Source organism: Gracilinanus agilis, chromosome X (assembly GCF_016433145.1).
Source record: "Gracilinanus agilis isolate LMUSP501 chromosome X, AgileGrace, whole genome shotgun sequence".
In the NCBI taxonomy this organism is placed as follows: Eukaryota; Metazoa; Chordata; class Mammalia; order Didelphimorphia; family Didelphidae; genus Gracilinanus; species Gracilinanus agilis.
This window is the reverse complement of record NC_058136.1, coordinates 31,192,704-31,217,084: the sequence shown is the minus strand read 5'-3', so window position 1 is coordinate 31,217,084 and position 24,381 is coordinate 31,192,704. Positions and strand designations below refer to the sequence as shown.

At 35.6% G+C, this 24,381-nt stretch overlaps 1 protein-coding gene across 1 annotated transcript in view; it reads right to left on the bottom strand.

Annotated features, from left to right (window-relative positions):
• MTM1 (myotubularin 1) overlaps positions 1–24,381 on the bottom strand; it is a 120,827-nt gene that overhangs the window by 63,402 nt on the left and 33,044 nt on the right. Inside the window, exons 4-5 of the mRNA XM_044682508.1 lie at positions 22,616–22,710; positions 6,605–6,715 (exon numbers count right to left, since the gene is read on the bottom strand). Coding sequence (XP_044538443.1) covers positions 6,605–6,715; positions 22,616–22,710 — 206 coding nt within the window. The remainder of the gene's footprint in view (positions 1–6,604; positions 6,716–22,615; positions 22,711–24,381) is intronic.

The window sequence follows — 24,381 nt, the reverse complement described above, 5'->3', positions numbered from 1 at the left end:
AATTAAGTTTTCCAGATCCCAGGGAAATACATTCTTTTCCCTAGTCCTTGTTAGTTCCTTTCCTGCATTATTCCTGTATGTCAGGTCATAGTCCAGATATTCAAAACCTGCTCTTGGATATTATGTTATAAAGCAGTTTTTTAGTTCCCAAATCTGCTACTGTTATGAATAATTTCCCTTCAACTGGCGAAGCAGCAGATTAAAGGCTACCTGTGCCAATGATGGTGAACCTTTTACAGACTGAGTGTCCAAACTACAACCCTCAGGCCACATGTGAGCCCTATGCCTTATCCCAGTGTGTGTTTGGAATTCAAGGAGGTGCCATTTAAAAGTATCTTACAAGTTTCCTGTGGACACGTGGGGACTTTGAGACTACATTCCCCGTGATCCAATGAGTTTCCAGTTAAATATGAGACAACGGGAACCAACGTATAGCGCAGCTAAATTCGGAGGGCGGACAGGAGATGCCCTCTTTTGCCAACTGAGTGGGCTCCTGGGGGACAGAGAGGAGTAGGGAAGGTATGGAAGAAAATGGCGGAGGTGGGAATTTGAATTTTTTACAGGCGCATGGTCAATTTATCTCTATCAGCAATGGCTTTTATTAAAATACTAATTTCCCTCATTATATCAGCCTTTATCATTTTTAATCGTTACACCAGAGAGGGGAGGGAGGAAGTGCTCCCATTGGGCTGCTGGACAGAGGGGGTGGGGGTCATGTGAGAAATGTCCTTAGGCTTGGGTAAGAGGGTGAGGGGAGCAGCCCTTTCTGGCATCGCCAATACGGTCCTATGCCCGTAAGGGTCTTGTTTTCTTTAGCATTAGGAAAGCTTTCTATATTCCTTTTGGCATTATAATTTCTGCCCACACCCCAGAAGTGGTAGTCATTATCAGGTTTGACAAGGAGGTTCTCTGTCATGTTCTGGGTAACATGGCCCAGGAAAACAGTGGACCTCTCAACTGAGTCACTAACCACCAATGCTCGTCTGCTTCTTCCTCCTCTGATCCATACTGGGCAATCTCTCATCTAATGGCACCTATCCCAGGATCATGGATTTAGAGTTGGAAGAAATCCAAAAGGTCATCCATTCCAGCACCCTCATTTTATAGAAGAGAAAAATGAGGCCAGAGAGGCTAACTTACTCAAGGTCAAACAGCTGACAAGTGGCAGAATCAGGATTCCAACCCAAATCCCCTGACTTATTCCATGCTACCATACATAATACCTCTCATATTAATATTCCTTTATGGACAAGCAGTTGCTTTACCTATAGAGGGTCCAATTCCCTCATGTTCAGGAATAGTCTCCTAGTTTAACTTGAAAAGCTTAGCAGTCCTTCTCCCACTTCCCCCATGATGTATTCTTCTATCCTCTAACTTCCTGACATTAGAGGATTCCCCTCTGTCTCTTTAGATCCTATTTCTTTTTTGTTTTAACACTGAAGCTCCTTCTTTTTGTAAAAGAACATTTAATTCTCTCCAATAATCTAGAGAGTGGAGAGATATTCTTTGAGGTTCTTTACCTTTGCTTCCAGGAGGGAGGCCAGGCTGTAATTTTAACATGGATAAGAATTACTATTACTCAAATAGCTTGAAGATAGATAACAACTTAGAATTCATGATTAGTAACATCACTGAATGTTTCTATAAAGAACTTGCACAGAACTTTGTTCTCAAGGCATTCTAACACCAAAGAACTCAAAAAGCTTCTTGGAACCTTATAACCCATTATTTTAAAATTTTTTTCAAAATTCTGACATAACTCCAAAAAAGGTGAGCATTTCTATATACCAAGGAGAATATAAAAGACATTTATACCAGAAACTGTGAATCTCTACTCCATACAGCTTTTTTTGGAAAAGATACAATTCAGCATGTTACTTTCAAAGCTATCCTGCTTACCTATGCTTCCTTCTGTTCTCTTTTGTACATTAAAAATGTCTTAATGGTTTTCTTCTTATGGAGGGACATCAATTATTGTCAGCCCTTCTCCCCCTTACAGCCCTACCTTCTAGTTATAAAAAAACCCAGCTTATAATAAGCATATTATAGACCATATCCCTAATAAATATCAATGCAAAAAATTTAAATAAAATATTATCAAGGAGACTACAGCAACATCTCAAACAATTATATACTCTACATCCAGGAATGCAATGGCTGATTCAATATTATGAAAACCATGAAAATAACTGACCATATTAAAAACAACAACAAAAATCATATGATTGTTATCAACAGATATAGAAAAAACTTTTGATAAGATACAACACTCATTCTTGTTCAAAACACTAGAAAGCATGGAAATAAATGGATTTTTCCCTAAATATGATAAAAAGTATCCACTTAAAACCAAGAATCAGCATAATATGTAATGGGAATAAACTAGAGGCCTTTTCACTCTCATGAGAGCCCTCAGCTCTTTCTTCCTCTGACTGCAAAGTCTTCTAAGCTACAGCTTAGTAGGAGAGTCTAATGGTACACATGGTTAACTGACTTTTGGGAAAGTTTCAAGCTGCTATGGTTGGATCAATTCACAGTTTTACCAACAGGGTAATAGTATCCTGTTCTCTTGCAGTCCCTCCAACATTTGTCATTTCTTTTTTTTTGTCTTCTGCCAATCTGATGGGTATGATAGAGTTAGCATTTTAGAATAATGTCAAATAATAATATGAAGAAAGGCTATACTTGATTTGTACCTATTTGCAATGGTTTCACCAATGCCAGAATTGCTAGCTCTAACGACTAGAACTAAGGTTCTAGAGCAGTGATGGTGAACCTTTCAAAGGGGTGGGTGATGTGAGAAATGTCCTCAGACACCTGTGGAGAGGTGGAGGGGATCAGCCCAGCCCTGTGTCACTCTGGCTTTCTAGTAAGGAACTCTGATGAACTCTGTGCTGGGGTGATGGCACATGTCCACAGAGAGGGATCTGAGCGTCCCCTCTGGCACATACGCCATAGATTTGCCACCATGATTCTAGAGCAGTGGTTCCCAAACTTTTTTGGCCTACCTCCCCCTTTCCAGAAAAAATATTATTTAGCTCCTGGAAATTAATTTTTTTTAAAGAATTTTAATAGCAATTAATAGGAAAGATAAATGCACCTGTGGCCATCACTCCCCGCCCCCCCCCCGATTGCTGCAGCACCCACCAGGGGGCAGTAGTGCCCACTTTGGGAATCACTGTTCTAGAGGATACTTGCTTCTTCTCTCTAACAATGGAATATTAGCATTCCATTATTATAAAATCCTCTTCTAAATGCTCAAATAAACATTTGCCATTCTAGGTTTCTCTTGGCTTTTATGTATGAATTTCAAAGTTCCTACTTGGCCCTGGTCTTTGTGTTAGTAATACTTCAAAATCTTTTATTCCATTACAGATTCATTTTTTTCCTCTTAAAGGAGTATACTCAAGCTTTTTCATCCTTTAAAGTCTTTCCTCTTTTATCTTTTGGAATATTGTATTCTAGGGTTTCTTCTGGTTTAAGAAGAAGCTGCAGGGTAGCTAGGTGGCTCAGTGGATAGAGAGCTAGACCTGGAGATGGGAAGACCAGGGTTCAAATCTGGTCTCAGATAATTCCTGGCTGTGCGACCCTGGGTAAGTCACATAAATCCAAATGCCTAGCCCTTATTGCTCTTCTGATTTGGAACAGATACTCAGTATCAATTCTAAGACAGAAGATAAGGGTTTAAAATAATAATAATTCAAAAAGAAGCTTTTGCTAGGTCTTGTATGATACTGAATGTGGTTTTTTGGAGCTTGAGCTGCTTCTTTTTTTTTTTTAATTTTTTTTAAACCCTTAATTTCTGTGTATTGGCTCATAGGTGGAAGAGTGGTAAGGGTGGGCAATGGGGGTCAAGTGACTTGCCCAGGGTCACACAGCTGGGAAGTGTCTGAGGCCAGATTTGAACCTAGGACCTCCCGTCTCTAGGTTTGACTCTCAATCCACTGAGCTACCCAGCTGCCCCCTTGAGCTGCTTCTTGCTGGATGCCTGATGTATTTTTGCCTTTCATGTAGGAGCTCTGGATCTTAGCTATTCCTAGAATTTTTTCTTATGGGGTTTCTTTTGGGAGATGAATGGTGGATTCTTACTACCTTAACTTTGCCCTCTGTTTCTAATAGGTTGGGGGAATTTTCATTTATATCTTGAAATATATTGTGTAGACTCTTATTTTTTTTTAACTCTTACTTTCCACCTTAGAATTAATACCATGTATTGGTTCCAGTTAATACTATGTATTGGTATTGTAAAGCCAAGAGTGGTAAGGGCTAGGCAACTGGGGTTAAGTGACTTGCCCAACTAATAAGACCAAATAAATCTGAGGCCAGATTTAAACCCAGGACCTCCTGTCTCTAGGCACGGCTCTCTACCACTGAGCTGCTTAACTGTCCCAGTGTAGACTTTTAAAAATCATTATTTTCAGGAAGTTTAGTGATTCTTAAGTTATCTCCTAGGCCAGTTTTTCAAAGTTAGTTTTTTCTGACTAGTTGGAACCTTATATTTTTTACATTTTTAAAAATTTATTTTTAAATCCTTACTTTCTGCCTGAGAAACAACTCTAAGATAGAAGAGCAAGGGCCAGACAAACAGGGTTAAGTGACTGGCCTAAGGTCACACAGCTAGGAAGTGTCTGAGGTCAGATTTGAGTTCAGATCCTCCCAACTCCAGACCTGGAGTTCTATCCACTGTGCCACCTATCTTATACATATCTCTAATTTTTAAGCAAAGGATCAACAAATGTTCTGCTATATGCATGACCTCACAAAATACATATAACAGAAAGACAATTAAGACTATGGCCCAAAATTTTTATCAATGATTCAAAATTGATGAAACTATAAACAGATGAATTTTCAAATAGAAACCTTTCAGTTTTATTATTTTCTGTATCATTTGAAATAAACATGATTACCTAAATACAAATTCTGTAAATTATAGTTGAGCTGTTCACTTCAACATGAGCTATGGAAGTATTTACTTAAACTTAGTTGGAAAAATCAGAATACTAGTAGTCTATCCATAAATTAAAGCACCAGTGAAATGTAGGAAGAGATTTTTGTAAAGCCCTTATCTTCTGTCTTAGTATAAATTGTTAAAACAAAAGAGTAGTAAGGGCTAGGTAATGGGGATAAAGTGACTTGCCCAGGGTCACAAAGCTAGAAAGTATCTGAGGCCAGATTTGAGAGGTTGCTATTTCAATGCTCTTTTTCAAAGCTAGGCTTTGTCAGCAGTTATAACTATAACAGCTGATTATATAGGCACTCCAAAGTTTGAAGGGTCTTGAGTGGCTCAAGCACTGTAAATGGAAGCATTTCACAATTTTCTAAATCGTCAGTAACTTGCTTCTTAATATCTATAAAGCATAACAGAACTTCCCAACAATTATACATAACTATCGGCCTAAAAAATCTGATCCATTTTGAGATAAACAGTTATTTTCAAGTATTAATGATTCCAGTGAATAGTCTAATCACTCTAACTCTGGTAACAGAGTTATCATCAAGACCAATTTAATAGTTAATTACCTTCCTCCAAATATGACAGGAAGAGATGAAATGTCTCTCTAGGAATACTAATAAAATGGAATCCTATAAGCTCCTAAGAGACAAAATCAAGGCACAGAGCTTGGGGCATGGCTTTTTGAACTGTACTAAGGATGCAGAAAATACTGCTAATATATACTTTTTCAACTGAGTCTTCAAATCAAATCATTAAAAGTTTCCTTTGCTAACCCAAACTCAACTCCAATCAGAGGAGCAAATTGATAGGAAGTGTACTTCCAAATACAATGAAAAAAGAAGGAACTGGAGCAGCTCCCCTCCAATAAAGACAAACCATTATTCTCCATGTTCTAGCTGATCAAATCACTGAATTATTAGAAGATAAAGTGTTTAGTTAATTTAACAAGCAGAGTAAGGCAGTCATAGCAGCTAACAGTAATAAGAGAGGGAAAAAAAAGGTAAAAAAAATAGACATGTTTTTGCTCTAGACAGGACCCCTAAATTTCTTGAGTTTCCTATACAGAACAATAAATTAGTCCTAAATAAACTGGGAGGAAAACCTACACCCTGGGATATACATTCACTCTAAATTTATAAACCCTATCTGGAATCACTGGACTGGGAGTTGGGAAGTTTGGGTTCTATCTATGAACAATGCAAAGTCCCTTGACTTCTCAGTCTTATTTTCCTCATCTGTAACATGAGAAGACTGGACTACATTGTTTTTAAGTTCTCTGACATTCTATAAGAATTCATTCAGAAAAGGCCTCAGGAAAAACAATACCCTGCTCCCATCCTCCAAAGAAAGGCTTTCCTTAGTCTTATGCTAACAAATATCTTACCAAAGGAATATACTACTTGTATTAACAAAAGGGATAATTTATCTACCCCCATATTTGGCAAAGAAACCAGGTACATGTCTTATGTAAACTTTTGCTCTCGACAGTTTGGGAAAACTACATCTTGAGAATGTATGATGCAATTAAGGAAGGAGGTAAGCATCTGAAAGGACAAACATTTTCAAAATTTTAAGTTGATTCAAGTGTTTCAATTTCTAAACATTTTGTTTGGTATAATTTCAAGATAAAAGTGTCAAAAATCTTACTTTGCAAGTAATGTCTAGTCCATAGGAATTCTCTCCTCGACTTGAAGCTCCTCCCATTTTTTCAACTCTTGCAATGACACCCAGAGGAATGTCGAGTAATGCTCCAGAATCCTCAAAGACACACAACACAAATGGGAAAGTAAATATTTTTTGTTTTGCATGATAATATCTGAATAACCCAGATTGAATTGTTTGTCAATTCTGGGAAGAGGAAGGGAAGAAGAGAGGGAGATAATATGGATCATATGACTTAGGAAAACTTATGTGGAAATTTGTTATTAAATTTGCTTAAATTAAAAAATTTTAAAAATACATTTAAAAATTAAGTAAATATTTTTGTTAAACGTCAAGAAGTCCACTGCACCTCTCTGGGTTTCAGGCAACTTTTTGCAAGTTTTTTTTTTTTTGCAAGTATACTTTTTGAAGGTATAAAGTAGTTGGTGATCTGCATTGGCTGAGAGTGGCCTCATTAGGAGTTTCCTACAATTGATGAAATCACATTCCCACCCCGTACCCCAAAGAAATCATGAATTTAGCAAAGCTTGATAGGCAATATACTGCAGAATTTCTTATCTTGAAATTTTAAATCTTTATAGACAAAAAGATGACAACAGAATAGAAACATAAATAGCAAGGATTAAAGTAGGCTTATGTGCTAAAATCATTAAGAGCAGTCCTCCAAAGTCTGGTCTCTTGACATTGTTGATTTTTTTTCTTTTGCTATAGATATATATGTGAAACAATACGATATGTACTTCCATAATATCAGTTCTTTCTCTGGAGATGGATAGCATTTTCCTTCATAAGTCCTCTTAAGTTGACTTGACTGTTCATATTACTCAGTGTAACTTCATAATTTATAATTACTCTAAATAATATTGGAGTTACCATATACAATATTCTCTTGGTTTTTGCTCATTTAACTGTGCATTATTTCATGAAAGTCTTTTCATGTTGTTCTAAAATCAACCTACTTATTTCTTATAGCACAGTAGTACTCCATCACAATCATATACTGCAACCTATTCAGCCATTCCCCAAATGATGACCATCTCCTCATTTCCAGTTCTTCACCATTACAAAGAGAGCTGCTATAAATATTTTAGAACATATAGACTCTTTTCCTTTCTCCCTGATCACCTTGGGAAACAGACCTAATAGTGGTATTCTAGATCAAAGAGTATACACTGTTTTATAATTCTCTGGCCATAATTCCAGATTGCTCACCAAAATTTTCATAGTTCACACAAACCTACCCTGTACCCTGATTTTTCCATACTCCTCCAACATTTGTTCTTTTGTCATTTTAGCCAATTTGACATGTAAGAGATGGTATCTCAAAGTTGTTTTAATTTGCACTTCTCAATAATGATTTAGAGAACTTTTTCATATGACTATACAGAGATCCCTTCCACATCGTGACTTGTCCCATCACAGTTTTGATATACTGCAGTTTGACATAAGAAATTAAATGGGGACTTTTTTGCAGGGGAGTTTTGAAGAAGCCACAAAAGACATGAAAGGTCAGCAGATGATAAAAGAAAAAATTAGGAAACTCAGAGATGCATAAAAAATATGTGTATTATTTCATAATATCAACATATTTATACTTTAATATCATAAATGTACACAATTTCTTTTTTAAAGTTAAAATAAGTAAAAAGTTAGTTTATGAAAAGAATGCAAAAGCCAACAGACAATACACAAAGGCTAGAAATGTAGAGATAGCTTAAAAAGTTTAGTAATTTGTAAGTGCATAAAATGTATGTACTGTTATGTATAATATTGCCTTACAGTATGTACTTCTGTTTAATAACATAAGTGAATAGCTACACAATGGCTTTTTTTAAAAATTAAATTTGTAATAAAAGAACTGCGGTTCTACACATTAGTTTGGGGATGCCAGGCATGTTTACGGGAATCTCTCACTTGACTTCCTGCACTGATCTCTGTATCTTGAGTTTTTTATATTTTGTGTTGTTTAAATGCCATAAACCTAATTAAAATCATGAGTCCCAAAAAGAAAGTGATGAACTTAAAGGAAAAAGTAGAATTGTTAGATATGCTTCCTTCAAGCAAAATAGCTGCTGTGGTCAGTCACTATTATGGCATTAGTGAGTTGACCAGAAGCAATATCAAGAAAAAAAGAGAAGGAAATCTGTGAAGCTGTTTCTGTAGCTACACCAAAATTGTATAATATCTGCATAAAACCTGAGACTGGCATCTCTCTGGTGTAGAAAGTGTGACATTCTTTGGGGGGCTGAATTGTTATTTTTAGGCATTCCAGTAGACTCTTGGCATTATAAGAGAAAAGGCTAAGTCCTTATATGATTCCCTAAAGGAAAATGAAGGTGAACGGTCTATCCCTATGGATTTAAAAGATTTTTTTTCATAGAGTATTTTACTTAACAATGACGTACATATAGCCCACGGCCAAATATTTAGCCCAAATTTTATAGTAAGGTACTGTAAATACCCCATAAAAGAAAAAGAAAAAATTCAGACTTCTTCTCTGGTAGGAAGGGCCTGTGAAAATAGAATGATCCGACTTTGTGTTTTAATCAATGAGCAACCATTAATTAATTATTTCTTGATTAGGAACCTGAAGGTCCTTTACCATTGAGATGAGCAGGGATAGATCAGTCCAAAGTGAAAGGAAGTTGAAATCAAAGAGAGAGGAAATAGATCCCACAAGCACTGCCCTCCCCCCCCCCCACCCACCCGGGGGCAGTACCAGACAAATTAAGAAATTATGATTGGTTCCTGAGGTGTGACATGGAATGTGAGAGCTCAAGTGGGTGGAGAAAAATGTTTATAAGGTGAGACCCAACAGGAAGTAGGGAATTCACATGCGCATTAGGATTTGCATTCCTGCTCTGGAGGCACTGGGATTCAGACTCAGACATTGAGGCTCTCTCTTGGGTTGGTGAGACTCTCGTTGAAGAGACTATTGCAACTTCTGGTTGGAGATTGGGACCTGAGGGAGCTTTTGTTGGTGATGAGCTGGATTGGCAATTATAGGGTATTTAGCTAGGCAATATTTTCTATCTCCTTCCTACATCTCCCTCTGTTACTACATCTCTATTTTAATTAAACTAAATTGTTAAAAGCTACTAACAGCCTCATAAAAATATTTAATTATTATAATGGGCAACCACAACCTTTTAAACTATTACAGGCCAAAACATTTTTCCTGGAATTTCCAGATCACACACCTAACCCTTGCACTGTGGAAGGGATACCTACCTATATAAAGTTTTGATTTCTTCTTTTAAAAAAGTGCCATTTCGTGTCCTTTGACCACTTATCAATTGGGGAATGACTCATTCTTATAAATTTGACTCACTTCTCCATATATTTGAGATACAAGGCCTTTATGCAAGAAACTATCTATTAAATGTTTTCCCTAGTTTTCTAATTTCCTTCAAATCTTGGCTACAATGTTTTTTGTATAAACACTTTTTAATTTAATGTAATCAAAATTATCCATTTTAATATCCTACTGCACTCTCTTGTTTATTTATAAATTCTTTTCCTATCCATAAATCGGATAGGTAATATATCCCATGATCTTTTAATTTACTTATGACATCCTCCTTTATGTCTAGGTCATGTATTCATTTTGACAGTATCTTGGTAAATGGGGTAAGATATTGGTCTATACCTACTTTCTGCCAGACTGCTATCTAGTTTTCCCAGCAATTTTTTATGAAATGTTGAGTTCTTATCACAAAAGCTTAGATCTTTACATTTATCAAACATAAGGATATTATAATCATTTACTACTGTATATTGTATACCTACTCTATTCCACTGATACTGCTACTTTGCTAAAACTGTTTGAACTAATTTTTTTTAGTTGAATCTCTAGGATTTTTTCTTCTTTAAAAAAATAAACTCCTACCCTTCTGTCTTAGAATAAATACTGTATATTAGTTCCAAGGAAGAAGAGTGGCAAGGGCTAGGCAACTGATTTACCTGCGTACACAAAGCTAGGAAGTATATGATGCTAGATTTGAACCCAGGACCTTCTGTCTCCAGGCCTGGTTCTCAATCCACTGAGCTACCTAGTTACCCTGAATCTGTAAGATTTTCCAAGTATACTGTCATGGCATTTGCAAAAAGAGATAGTTTTATTTCCACTTCGCCCATTATGATTTCTTCAATTTTTTCTTCTCTTATTGCAGTTCTTAGCATTTCTAGTACAATACTGAATAATATTGGTAATAATGGGAATCCATATTTCACTCCTGACTTTACTGGGAAAACTTTTAGCTTATACACATTTCAGAAAATGCTTGCTGATTGTTTTAGGTAGATGCTTCTTATCATTTTAATGAAAAAGCCATTTATACCAATACTTGCTTTATTTTATTTTTTAAACCCTTAACTTCTGTGTATTGGCTCCTAGGTAGAAGTGGGGTAAGGGTGGGCAATGGGGGTCAAGTGACTTGCCCAGGGTCACACAGCTGGGAAGTATCTGAGGCCAGATTTGAACCTAGGACCTCCCTTCTCTAGGCCTGACTCTCAATCCACTGAGCTACCCAGCTGCCCCTATACCAATACTTTCAAGCTTTTTTTTTTTTTAAACCCTTACCTTCCATCTTAGAATCAATAGTGTGTATTGGTTCCAAGGCAGATAAGGGCTAGGCAATGGAGGGTAAGTGACTTGCCCAGGGTCACCCAGCTAGGAAGTGTCTGAGGCCAGATTTGAACCTGGGACCTCCTGTCTCTAGACCTGGCTCTCAATCCACTGAGCCATCCAGCTGCCCCCTACATTTCGAGCATTTTTAAAGGGAATGAGTGTTGTACTTTGTCAAAAGCTTTTTCTGTATCTATTGATATAATCATATAATTATTTTTGCTTTATTTATTGATATAACCAATTACATGAATAGTTTTCCTTATACTGAACTAGCTCTGAATTCTTGAAATAATTCCCACTTGGCCACAATGTATAATCTTTGTGATATATTATCTTAATCTCCAGCTGGTATTTTATTTGAGATTTTTGCGTCAAAATTCATTAGTGAAATTCATCTTTAGTTTTCTTCCTCTGTTTTAATTATCAGCACCATATTTCATAAAAGGAGTTTGGTAGGACTCCTTTGTCTATTATTCCAAATAGTTTATTTAATATTGGAATTAGTTGAGCTTTAAGTATTTGGTAGAATTTGCTTTTAAGTTCATCTCGTCTTGTTGCTTTTACTTTAGGAAACTCACTTATGGCCTGTTCAATTTTTTTTTCTAAAATAGGTTTATTTAGATATATTTCCTCTTCTGCTAATTTAGGCAGTTTATATTTTTGTAAGTATTCTTCAGTTTCACTTAAACTGTTAAGTTTATTGACATAATTGGGCAAAAATAACTCCTAATGATAGCTTTAATTTCATGTTCATTATTGGTGTATTCACCCTTTTCATTTTTGGTATTAGTGATTTGGTTTTTTCTCTTTTTATGCACTGAACAATGGATGATTGATTTATCTTGACTTTTTATTATTTCTGCCACTCTAAAATTCACTTATAGGCATTATTTTATGGGGGGGCAGATCTGGGAGAAGTGGGTAAATTTTCTGCTTTATTCCTTCAACTTCCCACAATTCCCTTCCTCTACTATGATTATTCAAATGAGAAAATTGAAGGCCTCAATATGTTCTGCTACTATTGAGTTGTGAGATCCTGAGCAGGTCATTTAACCTGTGGAATTATTTTTTTTAAACCCCTAACTTCTGTGTTAGGTGAAAGAGTGAGCAATGGGGGTCAAGTGACTTGCCCAGGGTCACACAGCTGGGAAGTGTCTGAGGCCAGATTTGAACCTAGGACCTCCTGTCTCTAGACCTGACTCTCAATCCACTGAGCTACCCAGCTGTCCCCTGGACTTCAGTTTTGAATTAGGAAAAAGGAGGGATGGGACTCTACAACGACTTCTAAGGTTCCTTCTACCTCTAAAATTCTGTCATCTATATTCTGATCTACATTTGATGCCTTATTACACAACCTCCAGATTTTTAATTGTTTTTTTGTATCCTTGTTCATGCTTTATACATTTTTCTTTATTCATTCAATGCTAAAAGCAAATATTTAAGTCAGCAACTGTTAATGCTAGAAAATGAACATTTGTAGCTTACCTTGTTTGGAAAAAATTAAGCATTAATGACTTGTATTTCTAAAGATTTATTTGTAATCAGTGCTACTATATATTTCGGTGGCATTATCTATTTGTTTTTCCTTACAAACTGATCTCCTTTCTGGTACACAAAGCAAAGTTTTTAAGTAGCAAGTTTTAAATAGTTAATTTACACAAAATTATGCAGTACTTATCCATAGTGGGGCACTCAATACATATCCACAAAAATGAATGAATATTGAAAAACCAATATTTTCCTTATAATTTTTAAAATTATAATTAAATTTAAATTTAAATTAATATAATTAGTTAATTTAAATAATTTAAATTCTGTCTTAGAATTGATACTATATATTGGTTCTAAGTCAGAAGAGTGGTAAGGGTTAGGCAAAACGAGTTAAGTGGCAAGTATGCAGAGTCACACAGCTAAGAAGTGTCTGCGGCCAGATTTGAACCAAGACCAGGCTTGGGCTCTCTATCCACAGAACCACCCAGCTGCCCCCCTTATGAAATTTAAACACAACTTTTAAGAAATGTCTAGAAATCAAAGCTTTTGAGAGCCTGGAATAGAAGAGTTTCAGAGGTAAGGGAATAACTGCAAAAATTGAGATTTTATTTATTCAGATCAATCTGCTTTACCAAAGATCCATCAATATTTTGGATTATACTTGTAAAAACATTTTCTGGATGTTACTGTGGTGCAAGGAGACAATGCTATATGACTTGAATTTGACTACCTTAAGAGAGAATTGTCACTTAACTTATTTTTTAGAAATACTTTCAACTACTGCCAAATAACTGGAAAAACGCCAGGCAGCTTCAGTAGGGATGTCTAGGCTATGTTGAGTTTTATGGAGTTCTGTGAAATTTTCCAAATGTTAAACTATATTCCTGGATTTCCTAAAAGTCTCTTTAAGAAAAAAGTACTTAAATAAAAATTCACTACTCTACCATCAACATATGTCAGGATGCAAAGAAAGCAGAGTGGCACTGACCCAAGAGAAAACAGAAAAGAGGATTCTGAAGAAGAGGCAGAGGAGTTCATAAAGGGCACTAGGGCAGAGGAAAAGAGTTGGGTATTGCTCGTGTCTTAGCATGTGACTCTATGGTCAAACCCAATGCTGGTTGAGAGTCAGTGAAGATTTGAGTAGGAAAGTTGTGTTCCAAAGATTAAACCTTGACATGCAATATTTTATCCTCCAGGACTGAGCTCAACTACCTATCCAAAGGAAGGGGGTACTGGGTACAGGGAATTGCAATGAGAGGTATCTGCTGGTCCACCAGTATAAAAATGCTAATAAAGCTGGCATGTGATATAGTCTACCTCAGTGATTCCCAAAGTGGGCGCCACTGCCCCCTGGTGGGTGCTGCAGAGATCCGGGGGGCAGTGAATAACTGTAAGGGGGCGGTGATAGTATGTGACAGGGGGCGCTAAGTAATATTTTTTCTGGAAAGGGGGCAGTAGGCCAAAAAAGTATGGGAATCACCGGTTTACCTAAATGAACTCACAAAGGTAAACTAGAAGGTCCAGAAATAATAAAACTCTCTTTGCCTTCTTTTGATAGTGTTAACTGACTAAATATTATTAAACAATTCAATGATCTCTAAGGTCCTTTTGGCTCTAAAATGCTATGAATATGATTATGTATATCAAGGAGGTGAATAGAATTTTGAGTAGATGTAAATAAAACTATATAATTATAATAGTGTCATAGTTAGAGAACAATAAAGATAAAATCTTATCACATCTTTCCTAGAAGAAGCCAGCCGTAAGGCTAGAAGTTGGGTGAGTACACTACATGCTTCTACATGCTACATGGCAAGTCCTACACTAGGGTTCCTGAACATCACTTTCATGAAAATGAAAGCAAAAAGAGATAACAAAATCAGTCGGGATGAAGAATGAATTAAGATGATAATCTTGAAGAGATTTAAAACCACTTGAAAAAAATGAGGAAACTGCCAGAAAACAATCTTGCTGCTGACTTGAATTGGTCTAAGAACACAAAACTGGTTATTCATAACTCTCATAATAATCATACTAAATGACATAATTTATGATTACTACAGGAACTTCTTGGAGGATTTTATTGAGCTGAATGAGATTTAGCACCCATCTAAAGATTAAGATTTCTAATATTTGAAAGATACCATGTAATGGGCACACTAACTATTTCTGTCCTATCTTCTTCAAAATTTTACCTCCACCAACAGAAAATCAACCAATGTATTTCATGCTCTTGCTCAAATCCTTTTGCTGAGTTATAATATGATGATATGTACAGACAATTGAAAAATAATACTTTTTTATCTTTTGTAAAACTAAAGCTGAAGATATTTGTTTACTATGCCATTTAGTATGCCATTATGAGTCCAAACAACAAATTTATTTGACTTTAAGCTCTAGAAAAAAACTGTTTTTGTAAATGAATTTATATCCATTCTTTTCTCAGAAAATAAAAACTCGAGAGAGGCAGAACTAAGATGGCCACAGAGTAGCTGGAATTGTTGGCCTCTCCTCAAAACTGACCACTACGAAGCATCTCGAAAGGACAAAAATCAAAATCAGATGAGTAAAGGGGCTCTGCCACAAGGCACAGCCTTAAAGGTAGGCAGTATTTGGGCATTTCCATGCTATAAGGGGGTAAAATTATACCTACCAAAGTGTGAGCTGATCACTACTTCCCCACACCACCTACCAAGCCAGAGTCAGAGCGAGGACTGGGGTAATCTCTAAATTCTTTGGGGTTGGCTGAGGGCACTACATAGTTACCCCTGAGGGCAGTGCATTCTTGGAATCCAAGAATGAAGAGCACAGAGCCCAGGCACCGAGTTAGGGCAGAAGCAGGTTGGGCCACAACAGATTCAATGGAGACTGGAAAAATAGCCTCAGGGCAAAAACACTTTAAAGCTTGCTACTCAAAGAACTGCCTGCCCTCCTCAGACTTCTGGCTGGGAAGGAAAGATAATACAGAGACAGAAACTAAGACAGCAATGGCCACCAACATGCAGGAACCACAATCCACAAGTACCAAAATAAATAAGCTGCAACAGAAAATGCTTTTGACTCTGGATGATTTCTATGGAGAAAAAGAGCAAGCTACAGAAGTGACAGCAGAGAATGACAAACAAGTAAATATATCCAAATACATACAAAAATAGAAAATGGTCACAAGCTTTTGAGGAACTCAAAAAGGAGTTCAAGAACCAAGTAAGAAAACTAAAGAAAAATAGGAAGAAAAGTGGGAAAAAGAAATGAAAGTAATTAAAAAAGAAAATAACAGTTTAAAAGACAAAATTTCCCACTTGGAAAAAGAAGCACAGAAACGAAATGAAGTAATAAGCAAATTGGAGACCAGAATTGACCTGCTGAAAGCCATGAAAAACAGGATAGACCAAACCAAAAAGGAAAATCAAAAGATTATAGCTGAAAACCAGTCTTTAAAGACTAGAATTGGACAAGTAAAAGCTAATGATCTCATGAGACAGCAAGAATGAATAAAGTCAAGAGAATGAAAAATAGAAGGAAACATGAAATATCTCATTGAAAAGACAACTGACTTAGAAAACAGATCTAGGAGAGACAATTTGAAAATCATTGGTCTACCTAAAAAGCCTATAAAAATAGAAGCCTTGACATTATATTATAAGAAATTATCTAAGAAAATCCCCTTGATACTCTTGAACAATAGGGCAAAATAGACATTGAATGAGTCTATAGATCACCCTCTACATTAAATCCCCAAAAAACAACCCCCAGGAATGTAACTGTCAAATTCAAGAGCTTCCAAGCCAAGAAGAAAATATTGCAAAAGAAGCTAGAAAGAGACAATTCAGATATCAAAGAGCCCCAGTCAGGATTACACGTGATCTGGTAGCCTCCACACTAAAGGATCGCAAGGCTTGGAACATGATATTCAGGAAGACGAGAGAATTGGGTCTATAACCAAGAATCACCTACCCTTCAAAACTGACTATATACTTTCTGGGGAAAATATGGGCATTTAACAAAATAAAAGATTTCCAAGCATTCCTAAAGAAAAGACCAGAACTAAATGGAAAATTAGATGTCCAAATACAAAATTCAAGAGAAACACGAAAAGGAAACAAGAAAGAGGAAAAAAAATTTAAACATTTCAGTAAGGTTAAATTGTTTATATTCCTATTTGGAAAAGTGATATTTGTAACTCTCAAAAATTGATACTAAGTTGTTTTAAGATATGTAAAAAAGGAGGGGGGAATAGAAGATGGCAGCAAGAGAAACTTGAAGGAAGAAGAAAAAATAGGATAAATTATACCACATAAAGAGGTGCAACAGGGGGAAAGAATACTATTATAAGAAGGTGAGGAAGAGAGTGGTAATATTTAAACCTAACTCTCAGAGAAATCAGTTTTGAGAGGGAAGAACAGACAGATCTATTGGGGTATAGAATTCTATCTTACCCTACAGGGAAGTTGAGAGGGAAAAACCAAGGGAGGGAGTGGGTCAGGGAGTATTAAAAGGGAGGGAAAGGTGGGGGGGGCATTTAATAGACCTTAAAGAAAAATAAGAGGGGAAAAGAAGGGAGGAAGTAGGAAGGAAAGAAAAATAAGGGTGGGGATTAGGGGTACTGATTAAAAGCAAAACAATGATGTAGAAAGAAATAATAAAAAAAAGAAAGGGCAGGACTAAAAGAGGAAATAAAAATGATGGGGAATACACAGGTAGTAATCATAACTCTGAATGTGAATGGGATGAACTCACCCATAAAAAGGAAGCAGATAGCAGAGTGGATTAAAAACCAAAATCCTACCACATGTTGTCTAAGAGAAACATACATGAGGCAGGTAGATACACACAAGGTAAAGGTGAGAGGCTAGAGCAAAATTTATTGGGTATAACTGAGAAAAAGAAGACAGGAGTCACTATTATGATATCTGACAAAGCTAAAGTAAAACTAGATCTGATTAAAAGAGAGAAGGAAAGTAATTACAGCCTGATAAAAGGCAGTATAGATAATGAAGAAATATCAGTACTCAACATGTATGCACCAAATGATATAGAATCCAGATTTTTAAAGGAGAAACTATTGCAGCTTAAGGAGGAAATAAATTGTAAAACTATACTAATAGAAGACCTGAAGCTTCCTCTATTAGATCTAAATAAACCAAACCAAAAAAAAAAATAAATAAGAAAGAGGTAAGAGGTGGGAATGAAATCTCAGAAAAATTAGAGTTAATAGACATATGGAGAAAAATAAATAGGGGCAAAAAGGAATACACCTTTAGCACATGGTACATTCACAAAGATTTACCATGTACTAGGGTATAAAAACATTGCAAGCAAATGCAAAAAAAGCAGAAATAATAAATACAGCCTTTTCAGATCATAATGCAATAAAAATAATAATTAGTAAGGGTACATGGAGAGGCAAATCAAAAATTAATTGGAAATTAAATAATATGATTGTCCAGAATTGGTTAAAGAACACATCATAGAAACAATTAACAATGAGGAGATATCATATCAGAATCTATGGGATGCAGCCAAAGCAGTACTCAAGGGAAAATTTATATCCCTGAGTGCATATATCAACAAATCAGAGAGGGAAGAGGTCAATGAAATGGGCATGCAAATTAAAAAACTAGAAAGAGAACAAATTAAAAATCCCCAAATAGGGGGCAGCTGGGTAGCTCAGTGGATTGAGAGCCAGGCCTAGAGACAGGAGGTCCTAGGTTCAAATTCAGCCTCAGACACTTCCCAGCTGTGTGACCCTGGGCAAGTCACTTGACCCCCATTGCCTACCCTTACCACTCTTCCACCTATAAGTCAATACACAGAAGTTAAGGGTTTAAAATAAAAAAAAATGAAAAAAAAATACTTAAAAAAAATCCCCAAATAAAAACTAAACTGGAAATACTAAAAATTAAAGTAGAAATTAATAAAACTGAAAGTGAAAGACTACTGAATTAATAAATAAGACTAGGAGCTGGTACTTTGAAAAAACAAATAAAACAAAGTACTGGTTAATATAGTTTTAAAAAAGAAATTAGAAAACCAAATTAATATTATCAAAAATGAAAAAGGGTGACCTCACCTCAAATGAAGAGGAAATTAAGGTAATTATTAAGAACTATTTTGCCCAATTATATGGCAAAGGCAATCTAGGTAATATGGATGAATATTTTAAAAAATATAAACTGCCTAGATTAACAGAAGAGGAAATAGAATACATAAATAATCCCATATCAGAAATAGAAATTGAACAAGCCATCAAAGAACTCCCTAAGAAAAAATCCCCAGGGTCAGATGGATTCGCAAGTGAATACTCTCAAACATTTAAAGAACAACTGATCTCAATACTATACAAACTCTTTGAAAAAAAAAATAAGCCAAGAAGGAATTCTACCAAATTCCTTTTATGACACAAATATAATACTGATTCCAAAGCCAGGCAGACCAAAAACAGAGAAAGAAAACTACAGACCAATCTCCTTAATGAACATAGATGCAAAAATCTTGAATAGCATACTAGCAAAAAGACTCCAGCAAGTGATCACGAGAATTATTCACTATGATCAGGTGAGATTTATACCAGGAATGTAAGGATGGCTTAATATTAGGAAAACCATTCACATAATCGGTTATATCAACAACCAAACCAACAAAAATAAAATGATTATCTCAATAGATGCAGAAAAAGCCTTTAACAACACTCGATTCTATTGAAAACATTAGAAAGTATAGGAATTGAAGGTCCTTTCCTCAAAATAATAAACAGTATATATTTAAAACCCTCAGCAAGCATCATCTGCAATGGGGATAAATTAGAAGCCTTCCCAATAAGATCAGGAGTGAAGTAAGGATGCCCATTATCACCTTTATTATTTAATATTGTACTAGAAACACTAGCAGTAGCAATTAGAGAAGAAAAAGGAATCAAAGGGATTAAAGTAGGCAATGAAGAGACTAAACTATCATTCTTTGCAGATGATATGATGGTCTACTTAAAGAATCCTAGAGAGTCAACTAAAAAACTAATCAAAATAATCAACAACTTTAGTGAAGTTGCAGGATACAAAATAAACTCACATAAATCATCAGCAGTTCTATATATTTCCAATACAACTCAGCAGCAAGAGTTAGAAAAAGAAATTCCATTTAAAATCACCCTAGATAATATAAAATATTTAGGAATCTATTTGCCAAGACAAACACAGGAATTATATGAACACAACTACAAAACACTTTTCACACAATTTAAACTAGATCCAAATAATTGGAAAAAATATTTATTGCTCATGGGTAGGATGAGATACTTTAATAAAAATGACAATCCTACCCAAATTAATTTACTTATCTAGTGCCATATCTATCAAACTACCAAGAAACTTTTTTATAGAATTAGAAAAAATTATAACAAAGTTCATTTGGAAGAACCAAAAATTAAGAATACTAAGGGAAGTAATGAAAAAAATGTGAACGATGGGGACCTAGCAGTACCAGATCTTAAACTGTACTATAAAACAGTGGTCATCAAAACAATATGGTACTGGCTAAGAGACAGAAGGGAGGATCAATGGAATAGACTTGGGGTAAATGACCTCCTCAAGATAGTGTGAGATAAACCCAAAGATCCCAACTTTTGGGACAAAAACCCACTATTTGACAAAAACTGCTGGGAAAATTTGAAAACAGTATGGGAGAGATTAGGTTTAGATCAACATCTCACACCCTACACCAAGATAAATTCAGAATGGGTAAATGACTTAAATATAAAGATAGAAACTATAAGTAAATTAGGTGAACATAGAATAGTATACCTGTCAGATCTATGGGAAAGGAAATAATTTAAGATCAAGCAAGAGATAGAGAATATCACAAAATGTAAAATGAATAATTTTGATTACATTAAATTAAAAAGTTTTTGTATAAACAAAACCAATGCCACCAAAATTAGAAGGGGACCAACAAATTGGGAAAAAATTCTTTATAACAAAAACCTCTGACAAAGGGTTAATTACTCATATTTATAAAGAGCTAAATCAATTGTACAAAAAATCAAGTCATTCCCCAATTGATAAATGGGCAAAGGACATGAATTGGCAATTTTCAGATAAAGAAATCAAAATTATCAATAAACACATGAAAAAGTGTTCTAAATCTCTTATAATTAGAGAAATGTAAATCAAAACGACTCTGAGGTACCACCTAGCAGGTTGGCTAATATGATAGCAAAGGAAAGTAATAAATGTTGGAGGGGATGTGGCAAAATTGGGACACTAATGAATTGCTGGTGGAGTTGTGAATTGGTCCAACCATTCTGGAGGGCAATTTGGAACTATGCCCAAAGGGCTTTAAAAGAATGCCTACCCTTGGATCCAACCATACAACTGCTGGGCTTGTACCCGAAAGAGATAATAAGGAAAAAGACTTGTACAAAAATATTTATAGCCATGCTCTTTGTGGTGGCAAAAAATTGGAAAATGAGGGGATACTCTTCAATTGGGTACAAATTGTGGTATCTGTTGGTGATGGAATACTATTGTGCTGTAAGGAATGATGAACTGGAGGAATCCCATGTGAACTGGAACAACCTCTGGAGCAGAACCAGGAGAATGTTGTACACAGAGATGGATACACTGTGGCACAATCAAACATAATGGACTTCTCTACTAGCAGCAATGCAATGATCCAGGACAATTCTGAGGGACTTATGAGAAAGAACATTATCTGCATCCAGAGAAAAAAACTGTGGGAGCAGAAACACAGAAGAAAAACATTTGCTTGATCACATGGTTCGACAGGGATATGATTGGGGGTGTAGACTCTAAATGATCACTCTATTGCAAATATTAATAATATGGAAATAGGTCTTGATCAATGATACATGTAAAACCCATTGGAATTGCTTGTTGGCTATGGGAGGGGGGGAAGGAGAGGAGGGAAAGAACATGAATCATGTAACCATGGAAAAATATTCTAAATTAATCAATTAAATAAATTTTAAAACAGGAAAACAACAACTCTATAACTAAATGCGTTTGCTTTGTCTTTGCACCCAGAAAGTTTACAGTCGTATTGACTACCCAAATATTAAAAAATGTGTCCAGTTTTGGTGCCTGAAAGGGTATGCTCATTCTGTTCATTTCAAGTTATGTTTTATCCTTTAAAGTCATATTTTGCACTTGGAGTTTGTAAGCCATTTCAACTCCTTTTGTAAAGTAAGCAGGATACAAAGCTTAAATATATAACAAACTAGAAGAACCTTTTTTGATTTTTTCAAAGAGAGTTAGAAGCTAGACTAAATTTAAGCCATAAATGGTATAGCACCATTGGACTTACCCTAATCATGCTAGATCCCAAATCAGATAGTGTTTTTTTCAGAATAAAAATTACAAGGTGAAGATCCAATGAAGCTTTCAAAACTGCTGTAAACTTGCCTGTTTTGTAGGGCTGACATGTTCTAGATTAGGGATTCTTAAGCTTTTTTGTGTCATGGACCCTTTGGGCAGCTTGGTGAAAGCTATGAACTCCTAAGAATAATGTTTTTAATTTCATAAAATATGTAGGATTACAAATGAAAAAAATTACATCTAGAAATGCAGATATTAAATATTTTAAAACAAGTTCATGGAACCCAAGTTAAGAACTTCTGTTACAGATCATCCTACATTTTTTGCTCTCTGTCCTCTACAAACATCAAGCTGTCTTCTATATTCCCTCCATGTAAAGGTTTCAGGTCCATACTGTTTTGTATAAATCCAGTCACTAATACTTGGTTAGCAAATATGCTAGGCAGCATATACATTTGACTCACAGAGAACTTAATGAAAGTTAAAGACACAGTTTATGATCTTTGGTCATTCATCATCATCTTTAAAATCTTATGTTCTACTTACTGTTTCAAAGCTTCTTAAATACAAGCGATAATTGGTGATATAAACTCGTCCTTTAATGGGGCCATTGAATGGACATATATAAATGACTTCTTTGTCTATTGAAATAAAAAAAAAGTAACCAAGTAAGAACTAGAGAGATTTAAAGTAAGCATGTGTTCAGTGTTCTTACATTATCATGCCAAGGAAGTTTATAAAGCATTAGAGTAAATAGGTATGTGACATATCCAGGGTAGAAAGAATGCCTGCTCTAGCTTTCCCATAATGATCATGACACCTGAGGCAAGAAAGGATCTCAGCGTTTGGGCTTGCTGAGTTCTGGCTTAAGATACACAATATTACAGTGGTGGTTTTGGTAATTAATGGATCTCCAGGAAAAGGAGGTCTACCAAATTTTCCTAATCTATCCTCTCCTTGAAGACTCCAGAGAAAGAGTCAGCTAAATATAAGCTCAAATATTAAAGTGCTAAAAACACATAACAAAGGATAGTGACTGACCTGTAGGATAAAGCTCAAGTCAAAACAAAAGGAGAAGGTTGGATGTACGTATAGAATAACTTGAATTAGTTAACTGCTTTTCATTTTGTGTAACTGATATCCCTTTTCTGTTCAAGTATAAAACCAGTAATAACTAGTAAATCTACTTCAACAACCTTAAAATTGTACTAGAATTAAGGTCCTATCTTCTATAAATGCTGTTGACAATTATGCATTCTTTCACTTGGGACAATGACAGTGAGTAGGATATGGATTTTGTAGTACTATTCAGGTAGTAGGAGTGCTGCACATTTTCGCCCAGTTCCCCTTTTGGGTCAAAAGTACACCCTTGCAAGCATGAGATTCTGTGTGTAGGGACTATGGCCATGGACTAATGTTTATCCACTGTGCCAAATAAAGGGCCCAATCCTATAACCATGATCGTGTCATTTCTACAATGTTTCCTTCTGAAACAATGCTAAGAGAAGTTTGTTTTCAATATAGAGTGATATTAGTTAGATTTAACAAATATGCCCTAAAGAGCAAGCATTCTAATCCTATAATGATTGCGTTGAGTCATTTCAGTAACATCCAACTCTTTGTGACCCTATATTGTAGTTTCTTGGCAAAGATGCTAGGGTGGTTTGCCATTTCCTTCTCCAGCTCATTTTACAGATGAGGAAACTGAGGGGAACAGAGTGAAGTGACTTGACTAGGGTCACATAGCTAGTAAGAGTTTGAGGTCAGATTTGAACCCATGAAGATGAGTCCTTCTGATTCCAAGCCTAGTGCTCTATCCACTGCACCACCTAATGACCTTAGCTAGCTCTAAACATGACAAAATGTTTTTCAGCAATAGCATTCCAAGAATACTGTTCCTTGGGATCACTTAGACTCAACACATACTGAGCTGACTGAACATATTTTGCAATATGACACGATAAATTATTTAGAATGTATGCCTCAATATCCTTGGTTCCCTTCCAATAAGACTCTTAAGTGGGTAACTTGTAGAACATTTTTAAATCTTGACACAAATTAAAAACATAGTACTACTTCCAGGTTGAAAAAGTTACTAGAACAGCTTGGTACATGTGATATGAAAAAGCTCCTTGAAGTGGAATGAGGCATCTCTGGTCAGACAGGTGGGGTGGGGGCGGGGTGCATTAATGGACTGTAAGCAATGGTAAAAAAACAAAAGCTGTATTTATTTTTAAAAATAAAGAAAAAGTACCCGAGCAAAAGAGCTCACAGTAGAGAAAAATGCCTCCTACAGCTTTCCACAATTAGTA